This window comes from Aulostomus chinensis, chromosome 9 (assembly GCF_037954235.1).
Source record: "Aulostomus chinensis isolate RoL2024-O1b breed Wild chromosome 9, RoL_Achi_v1.0, whole genome shotgun sequence".
Lineage (NCBI taxonomy): Eukaryota > Metazoa > Chordata > Actinopteri > Syngnathiformes > Aulostomidae > Aulostomus > Aulostomus chinensis.
The window spans coordinates 17,604,549-17,631,999 of record NC_141328.1 but is presented as its reverse complement, the minus strand read 5'-3'; the positions used below and the strand labels follow the sequence as shown (position 1 = coordinate 17,631,999).

Here is a 27,451-nt window from a genome sequence, read left to right as displayed (position 1 = left end):
TGTTGCATTCACGCTTGAAAAATAATCTCACTTTTTCTGAATTAACGAGACACGTTTTTCCATGGAAAAAAGCATTTCTGCATTGTTTTACTTAATTTTTGATACGAAGTTATCATGGACAAAAGTGCACCCTGCTTTTTCTGAGATTAAAAAAAATCAGCAGATTTTTCAAATTCAGAAAAGCAAGGCCTATTTCTTCCCCCATATTAATCATATCTCATTAATTTGGTATGGTGATTTTTTTCCCCCAAGGTGAATGCCATACAATTGCACTGTTTTCAAATCTACTTTATTTTGACTCTACGCTTTCCTCTTTTCAATTAAGATGTCACTCACTCCTACAGTTTCGATGAGCAGCGTCTCCGAAATAGCCGCTTTTGCAGATGCCACAGCCTGGGCCCTCCGTGTTGTAAAGGCATTTCCTGCATTCTCCAGTCTGCCTGTCACACGAATCCATGTCGGACATGTCGATGTTGTTGTTGCACTGGCACGGCCGACAGCGTCCTCCTGGCTGAGAGGGGTTGCCATAGTAACCTGGAGCACATTCCTCACAGCGGGCACCTACATTTCAACAAAAGACAGTGAACAGACAAGAGACAAGAGAGGCATTAGAGATGACAGATATGATAATTGCATTACTACTTTAATTTTCATTTTGCTCGGTAAGCATGGCTGATGTGCTCGGAGTCTACAGGATATCTGCTGGTTTGTTTGTCAGCCAGCAGGATGAGCTGAACTCACCAGGCTGAATTTCATCAAACTTGGGGGAGGAGTGGAGTCATTCAAGTGTTACTTTACCCTCCAAGTACTCATAAATAGGTGCCTTGAGCTCACCAAAGTGTTTATTTCGCTCTTGCATCACTTCTTTGTAACCCTTGAATGCAGAAAGAGCCAGCCACATACATATTTAACTTGAAGCAAATGGCAACTGACCAAAACCACCCGGTCACGCACCAGGCTCAGAAAGCGTGGATTATTCTGGATGACGAATTTGAAACTTTGTAAATGGCCATTTGGGCAGTTTTGGTGTGATGTTGCTGTAGATTAGCTTCAAGCTAAATATATGTGACTGGTTCTGTCTGCATTCAGGAGGAAAAACCTGTCCTCTTGAGCTCAGGGAACCTATTTGTGAGTATTCTAAAGGCAAAATACACTTTTGGGAAATTGATAGCTTTAAAGTTTGGGGTGGGCACTTTCAACATAGCAGGAAACTTTAAAAAAAAACATTTCATTGGTTTTGGGGGAGGTCTGCGGTCTCTAAGCGCCTTTCCACTTTCCTACTTTGGAAACAAGAGATGTCGATGTCCGTGAGACGTCTGTCAGCAGGAGACTCATCATTATGTATTGAAAGCCATTGTAAGCTCATCCTCGAAGGACTGGATCTCTGCTAGGCTAGTGCTAAGATGTTGTCTGTAGACATTTCCATTAAAAGAAAGATGTTAGTCAAATAATTAGCTTAGTTACTAGTATCACCACTTCATGGTTTTGGTTAACCAGGTCTCATTAGTAAAATCTCATTAGTCTAACATATATGTCCTCACATTCTCTGAGATGAGCTCAGGTGCCCCTTCATCGTCACTCACTCTTTTCCAAATGTGTACATTTTCATTTAGAGGGGACGCTGTCACAATTTTAGCAGTAGCTCGAGAAAATAATTCAAATTAAAATCAGCCTCACTTCCAAGTTTCATCCCCTGATCCCTAAAAACCACAAACACACGATATCGAATAAAAAGCACTTGCTCCAAAATTCAAAAACTTCCCATAAAAGGAACTGTTTGGACAAAACACATCCTTTAAAATCATAAAATTCCAAGAGGCCATAAGCAACTTGGCTGAAACCAACTGTCATGTGATGAAAATTCAGTCAATATGCAGGCTTGAAAAACACATGAATAGTGGAAATTTTCTCATATGTACCAAGTTTCATATTTTTGTGCTTATTTTCACAATATTACGGGAACTTTGACACACTGTACCATCACGGTCAAGCCAAAGCCTGCCAATGATGAAGAAAACCCAAGATAAGGAACTTTTAACAACACAAACACAGAAAAGGAATGCTATTGATGTACCAAGTGAAGGACGCGGCTGCTGACTTTAAGTGTCTTGTAAAGAGAATTTAAAGGTCAAGGAGGCCAAAAATGAAGAAAAATTAGGCCGTACCAAAAGCCTCAGACACGATGAGGTCATTCACATCTTGTGTCGACTCAGGCCGTTGGCACAATGATGCATGCAAACGACTAATGACATGCAGTACTTGGAATGGGCCGGGACAGAAAGTAAGAGAGAGAAAGCACTGTATGTCAACAGAAGAGTAGGAAGACAACCTACTGGTATATAAAAAGTACCGACTGATCTCTGAAACCTAAGAGTCAACGATGCAACCTCCGTATTCAGGAATGTGTGAAAGGCCTCCAGTGAAAAAAATCTTCCATGTTTAGAATTGCAAAAAAACGTATAAAACCTCTGTCTTTCCCAGCGAGTTGATTTTCAGGGTAGAAAATTGACTTTGGTGGAGAAGACATCCGGAAAGTTAAATTCTAAGCTCATGCTGGTTGGAGGTCTGAGTCAGCGGCAAGGCACTCCTGCTTTCAAGCCAGAAGAATTCATCTTTTAAAGAACAGCTCATCGACAGATGTAGAGTGAAAGTACTTTTTTTTTCTTCAGTTTCCGCAGTTTGGCCTTTTTGGTTAAGTCTACCTGCCCCCTCAAGGATATGAGAGCAACAAGGAAAGACTGCTGGACAGGTATCGATTGGGTCGATCGGAAGGGATAACATCAAGTGCACAGGTGTGAACTTTTCTCTCTCTCTTGTTCAATATAGACACTTTTTTTTAATAAATTTGTTGTTCTTGAATGGTTTTCTGATTTTTGAATGATTATTGCTGAAAAATGCGTACCTGCTAATTCCCTTTTTTGAATACATTTCTACTTTTGAATCAGAAATTTGGACAGCCAATTTTTTATATGTTTTTTCAATGATGTTAAAGCCAAACTGTGCGCACAAACACTGAGAAGTTCTTAAAGGTTATTCTAGCCTCCCAGCAGAGTTTTCAGTTCCTGGGCACCACATCTAATGCCAGCATCTTTTAGAGGAGAGCTGCTGTTAATTATCGGAACTTGTTTAATTTGAGTATTTTAGACAAGTTCAATCACCAGGTTTGTGGGACTGGCAGTCAGAAGAGGGCAGTGAGGCGGCCAGATCCTATACCATTCCGAATTATTGTTATTCCAAGGTCACAGTGATTCCACTTGAAAAGCCAAGCTGAAGCTTTAAAAACCATACTGTTCGATACAATCAGCCGAGAATAAATATTGCCTCTGGGTCAGATCCTTGAAAAGGAAACATCTAAACTGACCCGGTTCAAATTTGGAACTTTATCCATGTCACGCTGAGCCTCAGAGAGGGTTGTGGTCAGCTAATTGGAGGGGAAATTAACTGGTACATTAGTGCGAAACACAGGCAAACACAGAAAGCAAGGACATTGTTCGATTTTTTTTTTTTTTTTTAAGCCAGGTCTCACACATGGGACGGGTTGCACTGTGGCGCAGCACCGTAGGTGGGAGGGGTGCTGAAGCCATGCATGGGTAGGAGGGCTAGAGTGGAGGGTACGGGTGGTGGGATATGAAGGGAAACTAAAAGGGAAGGAATGGCGGTGGTGGGGGGGGATCAACCATCATTACTCACGCTTAAAAATGGTCACACCGGAGCGTTTAACAATTCCTGTGCCAGTAATACAGGGGAGGGAGGAAATGACACAGGTTACTACCAGAGCCAAATGAGAAACATTCTTCGTAACCACTTACATCATTTGGCTTATCATGCAAGCTAGAAGATTGGAGTTTTAGTCCGTTTCAAAGCTGCTCAGGAGGAAAAATATACCCCACCTACCCCTTTTCCACCATGCACCAAATTTCAAACTATACCAAACTTAAAAGTGATACTTAACCCCAAAAAATCGTTTGCTTTTCAAGTACTCAAAAACAGGTTTCTTGATCACCAAGTGATGTTTCTCATTGCTGTTTCACTCCTTTGACTCCAGGATGCGGAGAGAGACAGCTAAGAAGCTAACTATAATGCCTCGGTGTTTGTTCACGGTGAGGCCGAGCGTGACCAGCTGGCGCGTTCAGTTGAACCAACGCGTTTGTGCTTGTGAGTTGAGGATTACTTGCCATTTTGTTTAATAATGATGTCATGGACTATACCAGATGATGGGATTGGAAGTTTATGAACAGACATTTTGGGACAGTTTTTCTGTTGTTTGCTATCGGTTCCCATTAGTCACCATTCGCCTCAAGCTAAATATGCTTTGCTGGCTCTTTTTGCATTCTGGAGTCACAAACAAGCGATGAAGTGTTGAAAAAAACGTCTTCATGAGCTCCAGACATCTATTTGTGAGTACTTGAGAAGCAAAATACATTTTTTTGGATGAAGCAAGGCTTTAAAATTCTGCTTGCCAGACAGAAATGAACGATAGCCGTATGTGTTTGATCTGGTTCCCTAGATAGCACCAAGGTTCTATGAACCCCCCGTGGAGCTGATTCAAGAAGCCGGTAACTGTAAATGGAAGAGGGTTATTTGTGTCAGACTCAATGGGGAACCTCATGAAAACACAATAAAACACTGAAAACTTCAGTTACTAAACGTCAGGACAGAATTTCCTGTTCGTCCATGGAGACATTTACCAGGTCTGAAGTCTGATCTTCATACTGGGAATAAATATCATTTAAGAGTAGCTATTAGTCAGTATGTGGTTTTACTGTAAAAATACAAGGATTCAACAGACACTAACAGAAAACATAATGTAATAAATGTCATGGCACGTCAATCAAATGTGACTAATGCCAGATTTCTGAGAGCCACATTTATTCTTGATATATATACCAAAATTTTGCATGGGCCGGTTAACAACGTCACCTCTCAGCAAGAAGCTTCTAGATTCTAATCCACCCCCTGGCTGTTGGCCTTTCTGCATGGAATTTGCATGTGTCTGCCTGGGTTCTCTCCAGGTATTCCAGCTTACTCCCACAGCCCAAAAAACATGCTCGATTAACTGGAGACTCTGAGGTGTGACTTTGAGTGTGAATGGTTGTCTGTCTCTATAGGTGAGCCCCACGAAAGACCAGAGACCTGGAACTTAGGAACATAAGGAACCAGCGATCATGGTAATCTATCAAGAACGGCGCACAGGCTCTCGATGGGGGGGGGGGGGGGGGGGGGGGGGGGTGTGTCAAACAAACATAATACTACTGTCCTCAACATTCAGGATGCACCACAACCTAAAGAAAGGCAGTGAAAAGTGACATTCTCTCAAATTTGAGGTGTGATATGTTCAAATAACTTCTGATAACTGCTTTTTCATTATGAAATGGCGCAATCAGTAGTAAACTGCCCGCTGCAAACCTGAGTAAATCATAGCGGGAGATTCACTAAGCCGGCTGCAGTTCCAGCACAACAGAGCTTTAAAGTGAAACTTCACTCAATAATTATATTTTGCCTTTTAAGCATTCACAAATAGGTGTCTCGAGCTCACACAAACTACTTAATTTTGGACTGTTGTGTTGTTGTCAGCCACCAATCACCATTAGCTTGAAGCTAAATATACTTGGCTAGCTGTCTTTGCAGTCTTGAGTCACAAAGAAGTGACGCAGAAGGAAAAGCATCTCCATGAGCTCAAGACACCTTTTAGTGACAACTGTAAACGCAAAATACTATTTTGGGTTCAGGATCACTTCAAGCTAAAAAACCTCCATGCTATTTTAGGAGATACTATGTTTACCATTCTTCCTAATGGCGAGTTAGCATGCTAACATGTTGTCAGTTGCACTAAATACAAACGCAATGTTCAGAATCTCCTAGGAAAATCCAACTCATTCTATTTAACATCATATTGAGTTTCTGGTGTGTTCCAACTGGATTTTATGAGAATTCAAGATCTCTTGGTTGTGTATTGTGAGTTTGAGTTTACTGTATCTTCCCAATTGCCCATTGCATCTCTCAGACAGCACCTGTGCCTCTGAAATTGATATGCAACTTTTAAAAATTTGACCAAAGTTCAGATGAGAACCAAGTAGATTCCTAAAACGTCAGTTAATCCCCCCCCCCCCCAAAAAAAAACACCTGTTAGTAAATTACAATGATGTTTTGGAAGAAGCTATTCATAATATAAAATAAACATACTTTTGGTTGTTGTTCAAATCAAATCCCTATTGTTAAATGACAGAACAAAGATGGTCTGATCAAGAATGGTAGTTTTATTTTGAAGAGAGGATGTACAACATAGATGGAAAAATTATTTCACCTCAGGTTGGTGAAAATTCTTTTTCTTTTTTTTCTTCTTTGCTCTATACTTCAGTGTTAGCAGTTAGCAATAGCGCGGGACTGCTATTGGTCAGTTGCGAGTACTTAAGTTTGACTGTGTACTCTGCTCTGCACTGCAATTTGGAACCCAGCTCAAGGAGAGATTGGTGTACGCAGAGTTATTTGGTTGTAATCCACTGTCTTGGTGAGTAAAGTATCGGTACATGGTTTAAGATCCACGGTCATTATTTTACATCCCGGGGAAGACAGGAGCTCTTAGTTTTTGAAAATGTCAGGGGTACACAAAGCCATTAGGGACATTCTCTGGATACATAATTTTTTTCAAATTAAAGGTATTTATGATTCCATGATGATGCCTCATAATCTTAGTGACCACTTGACTCCCTTTGTACCATCTCATCAGTTCTTTTTACATTTTTTATAGCTTGAGGCTTTACACATGTAAGATCAGCTCTTCTCTTGATAAAACTCCAGTCTCCTATAAGCAAGACTCCATTAATGCACAAGATGACTTCATAAAATGAACATTTCTATTTTGGCTTAATAAAACACATCAAAGCTCAACGAACGCTTCATTGATTCCAAACAAATGCTTACGGCTGACACACTTCATGCAGCGTTTTATGACTGAAGTCTGAAATCATGTGTATCATGACACTGTTCAGGTGTGCTGTCTGTTCAGAAGGTCATGTTTGGATTCTTACGTCTTCTGCAGAAAATAAATATTAAAGAATCGATTTCTGGGAGACATTTGCTACATTTACATGGATAACAATAATTCAACTCATAACCTTCTTCTAAACAAGGCAATATTCAAATTGAGGTGTTCACATGAATTTTTAAAAGAATATCTATCCTTATTCCCATTTCCATGCTACAAACCAAAATCTGACTTTTAACTGAAGGCCCGCCCATATTACATCCCTACTGCCTTTGTTCTATGTTAGGGTTTCCACAATTTTACCTGAAGCATTACCTGCCATGTTGCGACGGTCACAGTCGGAGTGTTTACCTGCTAACTGTGCAGAAAACTGTGCCACAGCTGAATGTGGAACACTAACTGAGCGGTTTGACTGTCTTATGTGTCATAACAATGCTGCAGCTAAACTCCTTTCGCACTTCATAGTGTGATAAAAGTGTAAAAATGTCTAAATAATAAATAAATAAGCAACTAAAATTGGAATGTCTTAACGTGATACTGGTTTACTTTAGTCTGATTAAGGCTAGAAAATGCTATTTACATGGCAGCATCATATTGCATTGGTCAGGTGTATATTAGCTATGTCCATGTAAACATAGTAATTGACTGTATCCACGGAGACGTGCACATCTGAACACTTCATCACTTGGAGAGGATGAAGAGCAGCAGGCACAACAGAAAGCCAGACAGAAGGAGTTAAGGACCAATGGAACAGGTAGGAGAAATATGAAGTTTACCTGTGTAACCCTGGTTACAATTGCAGATAATCTGCTGGTTGCGGTTGTCTTGGTAACAAGATGCAGCAAAATGGCGTCCACTGTTTGGGCCCTCTGGACACGGGCAGGGACGACACTGACCACCGGATACTATACCCAGGATCGGATTACCATAGTAACCGTTGGCACACCTACAGAAATGACCAGAGTTTATAAAAGGAAACAGAAGAGTGACACTGCAAAGTCTGACGAGGCGATAAACATGAGGAGTACTCCACAAACTACACAAATGTAATAACACAGGAATGTACACCATTTCACAAAATACTATTTTGATTTCTAGTTTAACGTTATCTTGTGCAGTTGTAAGAGCTGAGAACTGTAATTTGGCACAAATACCACATGAGGACAGTGATATTTACAGTAGCACAACCATACACAAGGTGTCACTGTGGGGCTGCAGTTGTGAAGCATGCAGTCAGACACACTCCCAGTGTTTTTATTGAACAAAAGAGCAAGTGTACAACTTAGAACATGCTAGATTGACAGCTGGCAGGAGATCTTAGCCGCATGTCATTCCCCATCTCTCTCTCACTCTCGCTCTCTCTCTCATTTCCTGTTATCGCACAAGCGTGTCTCTAAAAAAAAAAAATGCATCCAGTATAAGAATGTTGTGGGCACAAGCCTGGATTCCATGCCAGGTTTTGATTATAAGACCAAAAAAATTAGTTTAGAAGAAATGTGATCTGAGGATTTGTTTTTAAAGTAGTGAGGAGAGGGGTTTTCACAGCGACTAACAAAGTTGAAAAGCCACTCAGACGTGAAAATAGACAGAGGAATGTATTTTTCCATCAACACAACTAACTTTTATCCTCCAAAGCCTTTAAAGCTGTTATTCTATTTATAAACTGGCACAGCTCAGGCAGGCTGAGACATCACCTGTCACACTTGTCTCCTCCAGTGTTGTCCCTGCAGTTAATACAGGCTCCGGTCCTCTGGTCACACTCCTCAGCGTGGTTGTTACACTGGCAGGGTCGGCAGCTGGGGAAGCCCCAGTGACCTGACTGGCATCGGTCGCACTGCAGACCAAAAGCTCCAGGGCGGCACTGGCACTGACCTGTGAACTTGTCACAGAGCCGAGTCACAGAGCCCTCCAGGCTGCAACCACAGGCTGGACAGAGCAAGGATGAGCAGGGGAGTGTAGGATGGAGAAGAGGGCAGAGAGGGGGGGATGGAAAGAGATAGGTAATGCATATATTTCATTAAAGGGATTTGGAATTTTATTACAACAGACAGCAGAGGGCGCCAGAAGCACAGTAGATGACGACTTAAAGGTATTGTGCTGAAGGTGCTCACATCAAAGTTCAGAGTATAACACAGTATATCGTGTTTTACATACATACAGAATAATGTATAAAATGAGGTGTAAATCTATGACTTAACGGCTTTATTAGCTCTTGTATCGCAGAAAATACTTCACAGAGAGAGGTGGCAAAAGTACACACATTCATTAATCAAGTAGGTGAAGTCAAAGTCAAAAGTACTGGCTCTTAAATGTACTCAAAAGTATAAAATCATGTAAAACCTATACAGGTTACTGATTTTTCAAATACCCTTCACAACACTACACACAATTTCTCCTTGGCCAAGCGTCCCAAACTCACCCGTGGTCTTTTTTACGTCAGTTATATATTATTTGGCAGACATCTCCTTGTACTTATATAGTCACAAGTCCCCTGAAACAAATCTCTCGAAACTCAAGTAACAAACTTGATTTAATTATGTAAGGAGCAGAAAGCACAGATAATTGCGTTCAAATGCAGGGGGAAAAGTATAAAGTTGTCTGAAAAAAAGCCATTTGAAGTACAGACTTGTGAAAAATAATGAAATAATTGTCCTTTGTTACTTTCAAGTTATGCTTCATGAGTCCTTGGGAGGGAAAGTTGGTTATGGAAACTATAAAGTTACAAAATAGACCCCCAAAACATGTCTGGATCTAAATGGTGCAAGAGGTTTTAACATTGTATCTCACCGATGCAGCCAGAGGGTCCAAAACCGTATGTTCCGGGAGCACACTGGTCACAGCGTCGGCCAATCACGTTGAGCCTGCAGCGACATTGGCCCCCGCGGACATCGCACATAGAGCTGATCGAGCCCTGGGGGTCACAGTGACAAGCTGGAGAGAGAAATCAGCTGTTGTGAGATAACACAGATGGAGCAATGCCCAAAAATGACAAAAGTGTTCCACACATAAATTACTCAATAAATATGTTTGTACTCACGTAAAGCTCCATCATTTATGATAGCTGACATGCTGCTGATTAACTTAGCACAGGTGTCACTCATGAGTGGGCGGGTCACACTCTTTGCCCCTTCATGACAGCGGTACCGCTCATAAGTCTGCTTCCTGTTGTTAGAAGCCACATCTCCTGCATTGAACATCTCAATGGAAGAGTGGCGCGGCATCAAGGAGATCTGGAGAGTAAGGATTCAAGACGTAAAAGAGAGGCGGGTGTCATTAAGCGGAATGAAAAATACAATTTTAAAGGAAAAGAATACAGATTTTAAGGGATTGGAATTCATCTCACAGAGTCCACAAGCAGGAAAGCATTGGCAGCTCCGTTGAGGATTAGATTGGCATCTTGATAGCGTGTGAACTCAAAGCGGAGGGTGTAAGTCACGCCTCTCTCTAGACACACAGGCTGAGGAGGGACCACAAACCTGGAGGAAACACAGTCCTGACATTCAGCACTCAGGTGTGTATTGTGTGTCCAGTGTGTGTGTGTGTGTGTGTGTGTGTGTGTGTGTGTGTGTGTGTGTGTGTGTGGTGTGTGTTTAGAGCTACAAACCTGGCTGCAGCCGGCAGGGAGAGCGTGAGTCTGTCATCGTCCGGGATGGTGTTTCCGCAGGGGCTACTGGTTGGAATAGGGCCTGGACGGATGACTGTCACTCGCACCTCCTCCCAGTCCCTGGGCATCTATTTTGAACACATGCTGATTAGACTTTCATTCAAGTCCAGGTCATGCCAGGTTCCCAACATATGTTAGAATTTACCTCCGGGTCCAGGTCAGGCTTAGCTTGCCTACTTTGGTGGTTGTTGTAAATCATTTTTAGGGAAAATTAGGCATATTGTGCACCACAGTGGTGCAGTGGTTAGCACTGTCGCCTCACAGCAAGAAGGTTCTGGTTCAAGTCCCCGCACCAGCACGGGATCTTTCTGTGTGAGTCTCCATGTTCTCCCTGTTCCTGTGGGTTCTCTCTGGTACTCCAGCTTCCTCCCACAGTCCAAAGACATCAAGAGGGGACGAGGCTGATTGATACTCTGAATTGACCGTAGGTGTGATTGTGAGTGTGAATGGTTGTCTGTCTCTATGTGTTGGCCCTGTGATGGACTGGTGACCTGTCCAGGGTGAACCCTGCCTCTCACCTGAGGGCTGCTGGGATAGGCTCCAGCCCCCCTGCAACCCTTAACAGGATAAGCGGAAGAAAATGGATGGATGGATGGATGGATGGATGGATGGATAGTCATACTGTAGAGGCAGAGTTGGCATCTGTCACTGTCACCTTTGACAATTAAAATATTTTCTGTTCATTCTTGAGTCCCAGTGGATGTTTGTGGCAATTTGAAGCAATTTCTCTGGTGGTGTTTCAGAGATAAATCATTAACAAGAGCAGGTAGAACAGACCACCTCAGAAAACCCGATCTGTATGTCTGGAGCTTCTTTGTTGCTGGGGTTTGTTATCTACAAGACAGCATGTGAACGCAACATCCAGGTAGCCTCGCTAAATAAAGAACATCAAACAAAAAATTTCAACAGTGTAATTCACTGAAAAACAAAAGACCAAATACGTGGAGGCATTTCCATTAGTCCTCGATGCAGAAATCTAATTTGTTTGTGGTGTGAAATGTGGCTTAAACATGTAGGATGACATGAAAGCGCAAGGTCACGTGGTCACAGTTTTGCTAATGAAGATGAAGACCTGTCAGTCATCACCAGAAATAATCACAGTTCATTCTAATCGTAGGGCAGGATTATAGTAACACAAGGCCTCAGCTCGCAGCAACAACGCTGAGCGCCTCTGCAATACGTGCCACCTCCCCTCAGGCGTTCCTGAGATGCCCTCTTCATTTGAGGGGACCTTGATCTTTGGACCAAAAAATTTTCAGTTCATCCAAAAGTCCCAGCAGACATTCGTGTCCCAGAGATGTCTCTTTAGCAAGATTCTGACATCGGTGCGGAAGAACAAAAACAGAATGTCCATCAGTTTCCGACAGAAAAAACGTGCACCCATCCACACTCTGATACTGAGCATCATGCAAACATTCAGATTTAAATTAGAAATTTTAACTTTTTTTGGTAAATTTTGGTTTTACTGTGTTTTTTTTGTTTGTTTAATTGAAGTTTTGATTTGATCTGATCATGTTTGGAGTTTCGCTTTTGATGTGAGGGAAACTTGGCGGAAACCCCCAAGCTTCTTTTCCCCTCCTTGCACTGCCATTTTATGTGCAAATTTATCTAAACTAAACTAAACTAAAATAAACTAAAATCCACTTGATTGGGAGTGTCATCACTTGTAAGATAAATAAATCACAAAGGCTCTCTGCAACATTGTCATATATGATTTAAAGTTGACAAATATCCTAAAAAAAAGTGGAAACCAAGTACAGTCACCGTCTTTGGTCTTTATAGTCAACTTTGCAGGGAGGCTGCGAAGATTCTACATTGTAATCTGACAAACTCAACTGAGGTGCATTCTTCTTGTCGAGACGATTTCAAAGAAACTAAAGTCTAGTTATTTAGAGCCAGTTGTGCTCCTGTCTCATGAGATATGCTCGGAAAGTTCAGCATAGATGATAAACACACCCACCTGTGACTCGTAGCGGATAAGAAGGTCATATTCCATGGAGTAAGGAATGTTACTGATGATGAAGTCCAAGGTGCCACCCTCAGGAACCCGGGCAAACCCCATACCAGTCCATGTGGCGGGGCGACCCAGCTGATGCTCTCTGATCTCCACCGTACAGCCCTGATGATTGACAGATAGTATACCGTATTCTTTTGTGACAAGACTGACAACAGAGACTTCACACGTGTTGGCTTACCTGACCCATTTTGGCCAACTCAGCCTCATGAAGGAAGTGATCCAGAGCCATGAAGAAATACCCAGACTCCACCTGTGTGCACTGGCGTCCTGTGATGTGACTGCGGCAGCGACACTGACCGCTCTCCATGGAGCAGCTACAGAGAGAACACACACATATGTTTATATCACATTACCGCTAATGTTTAGCTACACTCACAGGCTGGAGTCAAACCGTCCAGACACACTGCGCTCTACTAGCCATTCGTTATGTCATGAGTGTTAGTATTTTATTACACATCAATCAATACTGCAATTATCAACCTCAGGGTGGCGCCAAAAGGATCGTGTAGGCCAAGCACCTGTGGTTTTGGTTATATTCATTACATCACATGTACAATCGAATGCGATCCAATACACCAGCTGTGCCTTTAATAGACATTCGACTTTGTTTATGTAAATCAAGGGCAGAATATCAATTTCAATAATAATGCATTCTGAGAGTCTGAGTTTGTAATCTGGCGTACTTTAAGCTGCACCAACAAGTCAAGAGTCAAAATGTACAGCTGTTTACAGATATTTGAGATTTTCTTTTCTCCATTTTGAAATTTTTAGATCCAGAATTTAAGATTCAAATGAGTCATGAGCCCGTTGGCTATTCATTTGAACTTTCTGACTGTTTTCGGAATACTGCTGTTAAAATTTTAAGTTTTAAGACCTTTCTGGCCTGCCAGACTTTGAGCTCAAACCAAGACATCTAAAACAACTTCTCATAATTCATACATTTTCTAACCCACACAGATAGCTTATTTATCAAAATGTGGATTGTGTACTCTTTCACCCAGCGTTGGTCTTATTGTGGCAAGACTTGTGGTTTTGCGAAGTACTCAACATAACTCTAATTGATGACAATGTTAAACTAACCTGAGATGTTCAAATGAACATCCAAGATGAAGGCAGTTTTGAAAGCTGTACTTCACCCAAAGAGTTCTACTTCAACGGTACTTTATCCAAAAAAAACCCACAAAGACTTTTCGCCCTACTTTATTCCTTATTTGTGATTCCAGAATCCAGAAAGAGCCACAGATGTGCTGTATATTCAACTTGAAGCTAATTGTGACTGATGGCTAACAACAGTGTACCTATTGATAAAAGTCAATTTACAAACTCTGAAAGCACATTCTTTGTTATAATCCACATCTTCTTAATCCAAATTTATGCTCCATAATCCAATAACACTTTGGTTTGAGCTAAACAACAACAACAACAACAACAACAACAACAACAACAACAACAACCAAAAAGAAACAAAACACACAAAAAAACACTGATTCAGTCCCAGTTGGCTTTAGTTTCAGGTTAAATATTTGTGGCCGGCTCTTCCTGCATATGCAGTAGGAATACAGAAAGTCAACTTCCTGTGTCACAGCAAATTATGATCAGAGTGGAAGTGCAGGCTATTACATCTGAGTACACTACTTTGGAGGAAGTAAGTGAAAGGCTCAAAGTGGTCTTATGCTAATGATGTATGACTACAGCGCCACTCACTGGTTGTCCAGGGCTCCTCCGACGTCACACTCACAGCCTCTGCAGCCATTCAGGTCGTGGCTCAGGCCCCAGTGTTCTGGCTACGAGGGCAGAGAGAGGGCAGAGTGAGCGAGCGAGCATCATTCCTTCCTTCCACCACTGTTGGACTGTCATCACTGAGTCAAACATACTGAATCCAGCCCTCTAATCCAGTACAACAACATTCACAGCTCTGAGGCGTATCGTTACCGTCAATGCAGGATTGCTGCCGTCAGCTGTTTGGCTGTTCACTTGAGTATACTTTGGCTGATATCTATTTTGAAAAGTCTTCAATTAAACATTTTTGGTTTCCAAATGGCTGTTATATAACAATTTGGTTACTTTAATATTGTATTTGGATCAATAGAGTGAAAGTCTGAGGGCAAACTATCCATCTACAGTGTTACTGCATTCTGTCTGTATTCTTGCTACTATCTAGAACACTGAGGCAGTGACGTCCCAAACTAGGCAGCTCTTTTTTTGCATGAACATCATTCTGTCTTTAATTTCGATACGATTTTAGAGCAGGGCTACATTAACAATGGTTGATGCTTAGTTAATTGTTGGTAAGGCTTAGTTAACCCAAAAAGTATTTTGTACCTTTCAAACACTCAGAAATCGATGCCCTGAGCTCCCAAAGTTCTGTTTTTTCCTTGTAAAGTACTTTTTTGTGACTCTAGAATGCAGAAAGAGTCTGCCACGTATGTGAAGCTGGAGACTATCAGCCACTGACGGCTACAATGGCAACATTGCCCCAGTAGGTCTGTTTGTAAACTCTCAAATTTGAATAATCCACAATCCTCATGCTCAGTAATACACAAACAACTTAATTTATGAAAAAAACAAAGAAAAAAGAAACTTTGTTTCTAAGCTCAAGACCCTTTTTTGTGAGTACTTGAAAGGCAAGAAAGCACTTTTTTGGGTGAAGTAAAATTTTAGTTAACCATTATCAGCATACTCTTGTTTCAAAGTTTTACCTTCATTCATTCCTTTCCTCTGCCTCACAGGGTTTATCATCCCACAGGATCCACTTTCGGACCCGGTCCAGGCCTAACCATTTTAGGCCTGTTGTAACCCACACCAACCGGACAAGTCTCAAATCCATGGACTAAATTTAGACACAGAGCCCAGGCAAAGCTCACATTCCTGCCTGCACTATTCCTGGCTGGGCAGGTTTAGGACAACAGGTTAAATTGTAACTAGACGCTGATCATCGAACATCTCGAGCTGCTGGACAGATCGAAACATAGGGGATAAATGGACCATGTTGTGGATATGTGAGGGGATGAGATGATACACTCGCAATTATATTTGATGTTGTTAAAATGTCAAGCACAGAAGTGTTCCTATCAAAGAGGCTCAGTAATAATGGAAAATAAATCTATGTTGTTGACATTACCACCAGTACATGAGGCTTTGAAAGTGACTGTCTCTTTACGCTCTCTTACCAGACACTGGTCACAGCTGCGTCCAGTGACGAGACGCTTGCAGAAGCAGTCTCCGCTGACTGGATCGCAGTGGGAGCGACTTGACACTGTTCCCCGGTGGTCACACTGGCAAGCTGGGTGAGCGTCAGAGCACAGGGAAGAGAGAAGGGGCGTCATTCCCACGAAATATGTGGGGTACACGTCCCAAGTACTGATCAGAATCTCACAAATCCAATCCAGATTCCATTCCACATCTTGTGCCATAACATAACAGAAGACATCACTGATCCATGTACAGTTCCAATAAATATAAATAAATTGATTTGGAATATATTCAAATCCTATAAGAAGTACAGTGGGGTTTACTACATCCTGAAGATGTAACATTGTATAGCAACAACAAAAACATTCAAGAAAAACAGCTGAGGTATCAGAATCAATATCAGTATTGGCAGATGAATCTACATTAAACTGAATAAAAGTATCGGAATGGAAACCATGTGGAAAAAATTGTTTACTTTTTGGGGATTTTATACATATATATGTATCAGAGAAATTACTGGTCTGTTCAGGGTAAATATGTTTATAATAAAACATTATACTTTCATTATAATGCAATGTGATAATCAGCCTCATCATACATTGTTACTTGCTGGGTGATACCAATTCATGCAGCACAGGTGCACTTGTTTTCATTGTAGACCCAGTTTGTGTGAGTTATGACATCATACTCACGTTGGCAGCCCTGAAGGTTGTCGGCACTCAGGCCAAAGTAGCCGGTCTTACACTTGTCACAGCGGAGCCCCTCAACATTCTCCTTGCAACGACACTGACCTCCTACCAGGCCCAGGGAGGGGTCTGTGTGGCTGTCACACATCCCCCCATTCTGAGAGCCGTCTGGGTCGCAGTCACAAGCTGTAACACAGACAAGGGGCCACTTGAGCCTTAATGTATCGAATGACACAACGGTACTGAACGCATTTGTGTGTGTCCATGTATTCATACACACACGATCAAATGCATGTTAATCGTTGATTTGTCTGTTTTTCAGTTTGTGTGGTCTCACATGTAACATATATATGAGCATATCTATCTATCTATCTATCTATCTATCTATCTATCTATCTATTTACGTTACGTTACGATACGATACCATACGATTGGTTATAATACGTCACAATGCCAAACATTAAGATATGATACGTTACGGTACGTTACGTTGCGATGCAATATTTTACTTGGTAGTCTATTAATATGTGAATAATAATTTGAGAAAACCCTCAAGACACTGCAGACATTTCCCAGTGGAACAAAAGTAGAACCGGAGAAATTGTACAACTAGTGGATATAGTGTGCTGGAGTACTTCTGGGTGAGAAAATACACCCTACTTGGAATCCTATCCTAAGCAGTGTGACTCTTGTGTTATACTATAAGATACGATACAATAACTAACTCATACATCCCCATTTAAATAAAAGCACAATATCACCTTGGAAAAAATGCATATTTGAACAGAGCCCACAATCTCACCAATGCCTGTCACAGGTGTAAAAATGCTAACATTATGTATGAATATGTCCTATGAAATTCATATTTGGGTTTGAGGATGTGTCAATGTCCTCCTAATGTGATATCATCTGCTTTTGTTAAGCGACTTCATCGTGAAATAACAACATTTGCTCTCTGATGTGAACTTACCGATGCAGACTCGTGGGTCCCTGATATCCTTGATAGGGTCTTTGTAGTAGAAAGGTTTGCACATTTCACAGTTGCGTCCCATTGTGTTGTGCTGACACTCATCACAGACTCCTCCGCTGACATTACCCGTGGCCAAATACACCGCCATGTCAAAATGGCACTGTGCTGAGTGGGCATTACAGTTACACTCTGCAAAGGAAAATCATACACAAGTCATTGCTGTGGTAGAATTTGTGACGCATCCATGCTGAACCCTGTGATTTTTCTACACTCACTCCTGCAGGCGTTAGTGTTGCGTCCCTCGGCTGGTCTCCAGGGAAGATCATTGTAGAAGTCCTCACACTGCTCACAGTTCAAACCCTTGGTGTTGTGGTTACAGACGCACCTGCCGTGAACCTTGAAGAGAGGCGAGGGGGATTTATGGCACCAATTATCAATGAGAGGAAACTAACTCAAGTTTCATCACTCACCATTCCTTCTATATCATTCGTAATGCCTTCGATCGGGGCGCACTCCGAGGCGTGGCCATAGCAGAAGCAGTTTCCACGTACAACAAGCTCATATATGGCATAGTAATACTTTTCTTTGATTTCAGGTCTGGGGTCCAGCAGGTTGTCTCCAAGTGTGTGCAGTTTGGTGAAGTTCACTCTCAAATTGGTGATTTTTAGCTGATCTGCAGGGAAAGACGAAGGATGAACAAAAAGGTGGTCAGATATCAACTGCAGTAAGAAAGTAAAGAATCAAAAGACCCCTTGGCAACCACCCTTCCCAAATGAACATTCACACATGACTGCACAAAAGCCCTTTGGCCCCAGCGAGCGGAAGTCAGGGCCAGCGGAGCATGACAGAGCTGAGTGTGTGGCAAAGCCCTACCACAGAAGTTAATGATCTGGTCTTACAAATGGTTTGTCCCCAGAGTTTTTGGACATTTGAGGAAGGTCTGTCTGAGAGGTTAACTCCTTTAAACCCCAAAGAACACGTGAAATGGCTTTCGCACTTAATGGGATAGCCCCATTCAAACAAGAGCTGCACATGTGAACGCTCTTGGCCATACTGGTTCTGAATGTAATGTACTGTAAGTGATGGCAGCAAAATCCTGTCTCAGCTGCAAATGTGCAGTCACATTCAGCAAAAAAATGATCAGCACTTATCTTACAAAATTACAAAACAAGAATATCACACTGCCAAATCTTCATTCTACTGTAGTTCAGTGTTGGGACACAGGAGTTGAGAATTTCTCCATTTATTTTGTGATTGCTTTAGATAGGATCTCTTCATGGCCAGTTCAGACAGAAGGAATAATCAATCTTCAAGTGAAGCTCAATATTAGTAAACCAGAGAAACAGGAAACTTCCTGGTTCAGGTTGTTATTCAGGAAGAGGAAGTAAAGCGGGTGGACACCTCGAAGTCCAGTCAATATAAAAGTAAACTGCAAGCCAAACACTGGAGCTCTTTACAGGAAGGAACACATCTGAGTGCTCCTAATATTAATCAGTGTATGCAACAGCCTGCTTTAGTTTGGGGGGATTTTGAGCCTTCTACCAAAAAAAAAAAAAAAAAGAAAGAAAAAAGAAAGAAAAAAGAAAGAAGTGAATCAATTAAGAAAAAAAATGATGTGATCCTATGCTATCACCTTCACAAGGCCAAAAACCTGTTTTGTGCAGTCACCGTGACCTTTGACTTTTGGACACAGCGATGGTTTCTATTCCCGTAGAAACTTTGAATTTGTAGGAAATCGAATTTGTTATAGAAAAAAAGCAATTTTACTTGCAATTTCAAGGGGTGTTACAAGCCTATCCACAGTATTAAAGTGTATCAACAACTTCTCTGATTAGTGGAGTACAATGTTACCACAAAAATGTTTACTGAACTTGCCAATTTCAGTTTCACAACTTCCTGTAATCATTTAACAGAATCTTGACTTTCCTGTCTGATGAGACACGTATTGATAATGTATTGATATTTTCTGTTTATGGAAAACAGTGACAAGTTAGCTAGCAACAATAACAATTGTAAGTGTGTAATGAAATACAGTTATTTCACGCAGTGTGGGCCAGAAATGCAGTAAGCAATGCTTGATGGAATCTTTGTATTTGTTTCTATTTCCATAACATCATCCATCCATTTTCTACCGCTTATCCTGTTAAGGGTCACAGGGGGCTGGAGCCTATCCCAGCAGCCTCCGGGCGAGAGGCAGGGTTCACCCTGGACAGGTCACCAGTCCAGCACAGGGCCAACACATAGAGACAGACAACCATTCACACTCACAGTCACACCTACGGTCAATTTAGAGTATCAATCAGCCTCGTCCCCTCTTGATGTCTTTGGACTGTGGGAGGAAGCTGGAGTACCAGAGAGAACCCACGCAGGTACAGGGAAAACATGGAGACTCACACAGAAAGAGCCCGTGCTCGAGCCAGGGCTCGAACCCGGAATCTTCTTGCTGTGAGGCGACAGTGCTGACCACTGCACTACCGTGCCGCCCTCCGTAACATCTTTTTGATCCAAATCAAATATGTTATAGTTGTGATTCTGCTCATTTATTTGCTTGGTTTCAGGCTTAAAGTGATACTTCACCCAATAAGTGTATTTTGCATTTCAATTATTCAAAAATAGGAGTCTTGAACTAACTAAGATGTATTTTTCCCTCTTGCATCAGTTCTTTAGGACTCAAGAATACAGTAAGATATATTTTGCTTGAAGCTAACGAAGACTGACGAATAACAACAGTGAAACTGTCCAGGAATGTTGGTTTATCAGCTCTCAAGGGCATTGTCCAATATAAAAAGAATAAAACTAAAGCTATGCTCCTCAGAAACAATGCCACAGACACATTCACATCATAGGGCTGTATTTATTTAAATGTTTTATCCTGGAGCGCAAACTGATGAATAATAGTAATAAAATAATAATCAGACAAGTGTGAACCAAAGACTGTGTGTACTTTCCAAAATCCCATTAACACTGAGACGAGGGAACCGGATGTTCAGCAATGATAACTTCCTTCCAGATTTTTTTGACTCATTTCTAACCCACGAATAACAGCTGCAGCTTAAAAGAGTTCTTCTCACAAAATGTTCTAACTCATAAAAAGTCAAATACCTCAGTTATGATCATCATTTATTTACAACTTTTAGCCGACTTTCCCGCTACTAGAAAAATTCCCCTGAGGGTTACAGTAAAATGGATGAAATATTTCATGGGAGGATTTATTTTCTGGCCCTTCCTAGCAGAGTTTATCTGCAGAAATAGAATCCCTCTGACAGACACGAGCTAATCCCTCCAGCTCCACTACATTTAAAAGACAATGTTCCCCCTCACACTGTAACAGAAGCCTGCAGAACAGCCCTGCAACCCAGCCAGCCATCTAACAGTAGCTTTCAGCAGGCCAGAGTCTGAACCTGACACTGATATTCAGCACATCACCAGTTCTGACTCTGCACATATACAGCTGACAAACAGCTGTTTCAGACATCTTAAATTCATTTGAAATGGCATCTATAAAGCATGCCTTTGAAAGAACATGACAACTTTTTGGGAAATACGAGAAAGTCCATAATTTTTAGAGTCAGACGAGCAGATAGAGACACCCTGAGACTCCCTGTGTGCATTACGGCCCACCAAAGCCCCCACAGGACAACTGACTGCTAGTTAGCTTAGCTGCAATGAATGCTAGCAGTGGAGAAAGCTTTCTCAGACATCATCAAATACACTTTTCAACAAAGCAGTCTTCGCCTGCATTAGTAGAACTAGTGTTGTGCTTAAGATTCTCTTTGAAAAAACTTCCAAAAATTACAACTGTACATGTTGTTATTTTAGAGTAAGATACACAACCGGAACTACTTTCCTGAGTTGGTGCAGTGATTTGAAGCAGCGCCTCATTGTAACTTCAGCCGATAAAACTAAATGTTTGCTAGATGTGCTGCTACTAATCAAGGCTGACTTTGTAAGGGAGGAAAAGGAGGATTACTTCTTGCCAAACCAAGATACAGATCATGATCTATTAGAACTAGAATAAATTCAGAGGAGGAACTGCAGGTTTTAGTAGCGGAGAGAGAAAATGAAAATGAACAATAACCACAGCTGACACAGTCTGTGCTACATTGAATACATTGTTAAATCATTTTGATGCATTTATTTACAATGACAAAAAAACTTTTCTTTGTCTCACCTCACACACTGTCCTTTCCGTTATCTGAGCATTTATTTGAAATTGAACTAACTCTTATGGCATTGTGCATCCTGGGAAACTGCTGAGTGAGCGGAACACAACCCTGACACGTTTCGAGTCCAACAAAAAACACGTGCCTGATGACGGCTTCATCGTGACCAGAAGTGTATCTATTGACCGCATCGTCACATTATGATAAAAACACAAACAAAAACAACAAAAAAAGGGAAATTTGCGATGCGCCACGCACTGACCCCCAAGTACCGATTGGCATGGTCAGCGTAGGAACATGGAACCTTCTTTACTTGGAATCAATCAAACACATTTTCATGCTGTATATTATTCCAAAAGGGTTCCATCGCTGAATTGCTAAGGCTGGATATGGTTCCAAGAGTATGGCTAAGGCCTGCCAATCCAGGAAGCAGAACATTTACAAAGCCAGGATGAGCAGACAAACACCGAAGGCTACGCTCAACAACCGAGAGTAAATATAGATTGTTCAGCTGTGAAGGGGTCAGGGGTCATCACGTGGGTCGGTGATAGTGAGATATTCCACAACACAACAAGACAACTGCTGCTGAGGCATTGGAAATCAAGCTCGGTTTTCTGGGAAAGGCTCTCATGTCCCGCCAGTCTAAACATGAGGGCCAGGACAGTGAGCCTGTGTGGGAGAGAGACAGCTGCTTTTCACATCTCTCCATGTCTTTGCCACAGCAGGGCCACGTTTCACCCTCCGGGACAGAGGTCGGTACAGCTGCATAGAAAGAGCTAATTGTGTCTGCTAGAAGGTAATTTACTATTCCATTCCATTAAATAACTTCGTCAACAGCTTCAAATTTGTTTGGTGTTTGTGTGGTAAGTGTTAATATTGGACTAGGGCGGGTGTCACATGATACGACACCTATCACGATACCTTGCCCATGAGCCCATGGGCATTAATCATAGGTAGATGTTACATCTCAAGACAAAACATCATGATATAGTTCAGTATCTAATCCCACTCCTACTATTACATGTAATAATGTATTTGGGGTTTTTTTGGTTGGTAGCACTAGTGAAACATACGATGCTAAGAAATGTGCCCACCTGTCGCCGTACTGTTCTGCCACACAACTCCAGCTCCCACGGTCATGTCTTCTAGCAAGTTTGTCTCCCAGCACACAAGAGAAACACCTGGCTCCTCCCCTCATCATTCTAAATCGAGTGCTAAAGCACGGAGGCATCAACGGCGCCAGTGCATAATAACTTTGGGTTACTTACGAAATATTGGGTATACACTGAAATAACCCAACAGGCCTCCCTTATGTTGCAGTACTTGCCATTTTTGTGTAGGTTGCTACTAGCTAGCTAGCTTCTGTTCTTTCGCAAATCGAGGGGGGCTTTGACAAACGGCAGCACGTAAGGTGTGGAATAGGTGTAACAGTGCTGACTGAAATAGTCCCTCAAAGGGAAATGACACCCACAACGTTGTCCTGGTGCCCCGACAAGTCATGAGGTGATATGATTTGGGCAGACATGAAGGAGGACAGAGAAAAAACAAGACAAGGGACAAGAATTTGATGTTTGTCGTGAAGTTGCATGTGAAGTTTTGAGATTTAAAAAAACCCCTAATTGAATCATGAAAACAACTCTACTGCGATACTACATACGACGATGAAGACTTCCCCGAGCTTTAATAACCCCGTTTCTCAACAAATATCCACAAACAACTCTGCATTCACTCATAAAAAGAAATATGTCGTATCAAACCCTAACCAGGTGTTATCCATCATAGGTTTAGCATTGTCCTGGAGTGTTAAACAAAGATATGAGCTTGACCTACTCTGGATGTTTGGGCTGTATGGATCCTTAATCCTGATGGCTGGATCCAACACTCTATAGATGACCTAAACCAGGACACACAGTTTATACACACATATGTTTGAACCATTGGAAAACTTAAAACAATGATAAAATAAAGTACTAAATTTTGGTACACAAGTCCACTGGAGAAACTGGCTGTTTTTTTTCGTATGTAAATTTGTCTAGCTTAGCATCAAGATGGAAAAAGCTTACGTGGCGACACACTGAATTTAAAAAAAAATGCCTATAGTGTTTTATTACCCCTACATAATACTAGAAAAGTAAAAGTAAAAAAATAACTTCTTTTAACGTAATCCAGTGAGATTTATCTCCCAAAATGTGAAACTACTGTCTGAAAACTGTTCTACATTTACTGTATACAATCAAAACCATCATATTAACCCATTATATCCAACATTGAAGCAAACCTTCTACTATTTCCTTGTTTTAATCTGAAAATTGAAAAACTTTCTGCAGCAAAATATTCTTACAGGGTTTATTCCTCTAACTAATCACTCACCTCTCCCTCAGTTGACGGCTCAATATCGGAATAGCGTGACTCACAGATGACATCATTTATGTTTCGCAAAGGACCCTGGGATACTCCAGGAAAGGTGGTGGCGCAGTCGTGTGAAAAGTAGCGGTATATCTGCCAGGTGCGGCCAAAATCTGCAGAGCGTTCTATCAACATGGCTGCCGGACGGAAGGTCTGCAAAAAAAATTAATTTGGATTTGGATGAAGATATTTTATCATCAACCGGTCCATGTAGGTCAATAAGATGTTAAAGAGAACTTTGATTCTACCTTGAAGGTCATGATGAGGTGAGTGAAATGAAACTCTGCTTCCAGATCCAGCTGGATAAAGACTGCCGACTTTCCTGGGAGAGAAAGAAAGAGAGAGAGACACAGAGATTGTGATTCATAAACCGCTAGTGCTTGTTTTCCATGTACTTATCATCATTTTCTCAGGGATGACAGACTCCTGGCTTGTGACAGTAAGCGATGGAGCAAAGCTGCTGTTTGTATGGTAATGACATCTTATCAGTGGAGGGTTTTCGGCTTGGCAGTGGAGCGTGATGGAAAACCCCACACATGCTTCCTGAGTTGTAGGGCTGCAACAACTCTGAGGGGCCACTTTACTCACAAAAACCATTTCACTCTTGCTGTCTGTGTTTGGTATTACGCTGTACAAAGCCGAGAGGTATTCCCCAATTGTTTTTTTCAAACAGATGGAAAAAAAACTGCATCTGCTCAGTTACATGTTTTTGCAAAAACACACACGCCAACTCACATCCATGTTTTTTCTGTTAAGATTCAGCACTCACATAAAATAACAGCGTAGATGTGTGTGCTAGATAGTACTTTTCTTGTTGAATTCAAAAAAACAACCCTTCTCTCGTTGTGGCAAACTGGCTGAAGCTGCACTAATAAGTATTTTTAGAGTACAAACTGAAACTGTTTACTTTGAAATGTGTTGCATGTAGATTCAAAATCATAGACATTAGCACCTGATCACTCAGCTAAACCGAACATTACAGGGGCTTTCATGTGGCTGTATGACTCACAGCTTTGATATTTTGGCCGAGTCATCAACCCCATTTCAACAGCAAATCTCAGCTTTTGGTGTATAAACCCTGTTAGAAGTAGACAGGCGTTAGACGTTAGCTGGTGAGCAGCTCGGATATTTAGCCGCTAAAGTAACGGCTATATGTGCAACACCTCGTTTGAATGAAGATGTTGAAATGTCCGCTGATAAGCCTGGAGTGAGAGGCTAATTTTGCTTCTTTTCAACATTTGCATGTGTGGAATATCAAAACTGATGTCATAGACAGCTACAGCATTTTTAGCTCACTTTTAGCCTGTTAGCTTGTCTTAGCATGCAAAGTGGCCACAGTCTATCTCAAATCTGCTGCAAAATTTTCAGATTTTTTTCAATGTACTATTTTTCAACATTAGAAAATGGTTAAGTTTTATACTACTCCCCAAAAATAGAATAACACATGCACAATTCAAATGAAACACAAAACACCAGCTGACATGCACAGGAAGGAAACAGCAGAGGGGAGGTGGAGGTGGAAAGAGAGTAGTTGAACAGCGAACAATTGCAAGTGCATTTATAAGTTGTTTGCGAGGGGAAAGTCACTCAATTTTAATGGATAAGACACACTCTCTCTCTCTCTCTCTCTCTCTCTCTCTCTCTCTCTCTCTATCACACACACACATACACACAGGCATGCACGAGGGCGCACACACACACAACTAATGCATGCATAAGACAAAACACAGCTGTTCCTCCATTTAGCTGACAATCACTCCTGCTGCTTAAAATGCTGCATGTATGCATGCAATCACAGGAAATGACCTTTCCAATTAATGAGCGCACAGTCAAACCACTGTACTCCTTTCCATCATGGAAACGCCACAAAGATGCCATGGAAATGCTCAGACTAAGAATAACCACTATACTTCTTGACCCCTTCTTCTTCTGTTTCTCTCTGCTCTATTCTGGACACCAACCAAACAGAAACACACACACACACACACGAGTGCGTGATGATTTATGCATCAGTTAAATTCTGCCCCTCTCCCCATCCTTCCTCCCATCCCTCGCTCTCAGTTTTCATCGTACGTCAGTTGTGTTTTGTCCTCCACTCGTCATCCCCTTATTTCTCTTTATGTTGAGAAGCCAGAGCAGGCCCTACTCTGTTATTAAGCCCATCTGTTGTCGGTCACAGGACGTTAGCCACAGCGCGTGTATGCGAGTGTGTATGTGTGAGTGTATGTGCAACCCGTTATTTATCGCTTGCCCCTCTATTTTTTCCATCCTTTTGATTGAATAACTTATACCTCAGGATACCCCCCCCCCCCCCATTACATCCTTTTTTCCATCAGGTCAAAAGATTCTGTCCTGAAATGAATGGATTTCATGTGCAATGAATGCACAACTGACTGAAGTTAAAAGTCACGTGCACACTGTTTATACAAGTTACAATCTAAGACAAAGAGAGTGTAATAAAAAAAAGTAATGTGTAAAATAAAACCATACTGTGTCAAATTACATGTCATGATGAATTTCACAATTGATTTAAAATCTAATGTAAGATAGAAAATACAGAAGTGAGGCTGATGACCGTCATTTACCTCCTCATGTTACAATTGAAGAAATTCAAACTCATTACATAACATATAAGTAATGTCAGTCTGTTGTTTTTTTGTTGTTTTTTTGGTGACTGTCAGTTAAACATGCTTGATTTTGCAGCAGGTTTTCTTAAAAATTCCAACAAATCTTTGGGTTTTTGTTTTTTTTAAAAATTTTGTTAGGTAAGATTCCAGAAACTTGCGAAATTTGAGATTTTTTTTTTCCTTGCAAAAAAAAAAAATTGCCAAGTTTGGTTTCTTTATTGTTTTCAATAATCCCTGCTTGAAGCAATGACATGTCAATGTAGGGTCATGGAGCTGATGCTATGGAATAGATGTCACTTCTAAAATATGGCAGCTCCCGCATCAATAAAAAATCCAACGTTTTCGAACTTTTAGTAGCAAAAATGGCAACTTTTAAAATACGCGACCCCCCGGATATTCCAGATGGTTTGAGTTAGATTGTATTAATTCACGTAATCGCAGAATCGCGATTTTTCTGAAGGGACTTCAATATGGAGCACAGCTTGATTCTATAAATCAGCAGCCTCTTTGTACCAATGACACCAATACTGATATACTAATTCTCCATTATAAGAGATCAGCAATGAGCCATGACTTCAACATTCGGCATTCAGGGTTAATCTTTGGAGCTTACTCTTACACAACTGTATTTCCACATTGGCTTACTGTTGCACTAATCTGTGAAGCTTTGAACAAAAGTCAAAAGGGTTTTCGGATATCTCTTGTGGGTTTATAAAGTTTCTGGTGTAATCCAAACAAGGA

At 41.3% G+C, this 27,451-nt stretch overlaps 1 protein-coding gene across 3 annotated transcripts in view; it reads right to left on the bottom strand.

Moving 5' to 3' along the window:
* Positions 1-27,451, bottom strand: part of lamb2 (laminin, beta 2 (laminin S)) — a 56,823-nt gene that overhangs the window by 10,153 nt on the left and 19,219 nt on the right. For 2 of the 3 annotated variants that reach the window (XM_086214030.1, XM_086214031.1), the window contains exons 5-22: positions 24,332-24,405; positions 24,048-24,236; positions 23,508-23,571; positions 17,985-18,187; positions 17,790-17,910; positions 17,515-17,703; positions 16,551-16,730; positions 15,837-15,949; positions 14,371-14,450; positions 12,845-12,980; positions 12,610-12,768; positions 10,590-10,717; positions 10,329-10,461; positions 10,023-10,215; positions 9,773-9,916; positions 8,680-8,911; positions 7,762-7,931; positions 337-561 (exon numbers count right to left, since the gene is read on the bottom strand). In XM_086214030.1, coding sequence (XP_086070156.1) covers positions 337-561; positions 7,762-7,931; positions 8,680-8,911; positions 9,773-9,916; positions 10,023-10,215; positions 10,329-10,461; positions 10,590-10,717; positions 12,610-12,768; positions 12,845-12,980; positions 14,371-14,450; positions 15,837-15,949; positions 16,551-16,730; positions 17,515-17,703; positions 17,790-17,910; positions 17,985-18,187; positions 23,508-23,571; positions 24,048-24,236; positions 24,332-24,405 — 2,733 coding nt within the window. Of the gene's footprint in view, positions 1-336; positions 562-3,690; positions 3,727-7,761; positions 7,932-8,679; positions 8,912-9,772; positions 9,917-10,022; positions 10,216-10,328; positions 10,462-10,589; positions 10,718-12,609; positions 12,769-12,844; positions 12,981-14,370; positions 14,451-15,836; positions 15,950-16,550; positions 16,731-17,514; positions 17,704-17,789; positions 17,911-17,984; positions 18,188-23,507; positions 23,572-24,047; positions 24,237-24,331; positions 24,406-27,451 lie in introns of all 3 variants that reach the window. The other variant, XM_086214032.1, reaches the window with a different exon arrangement.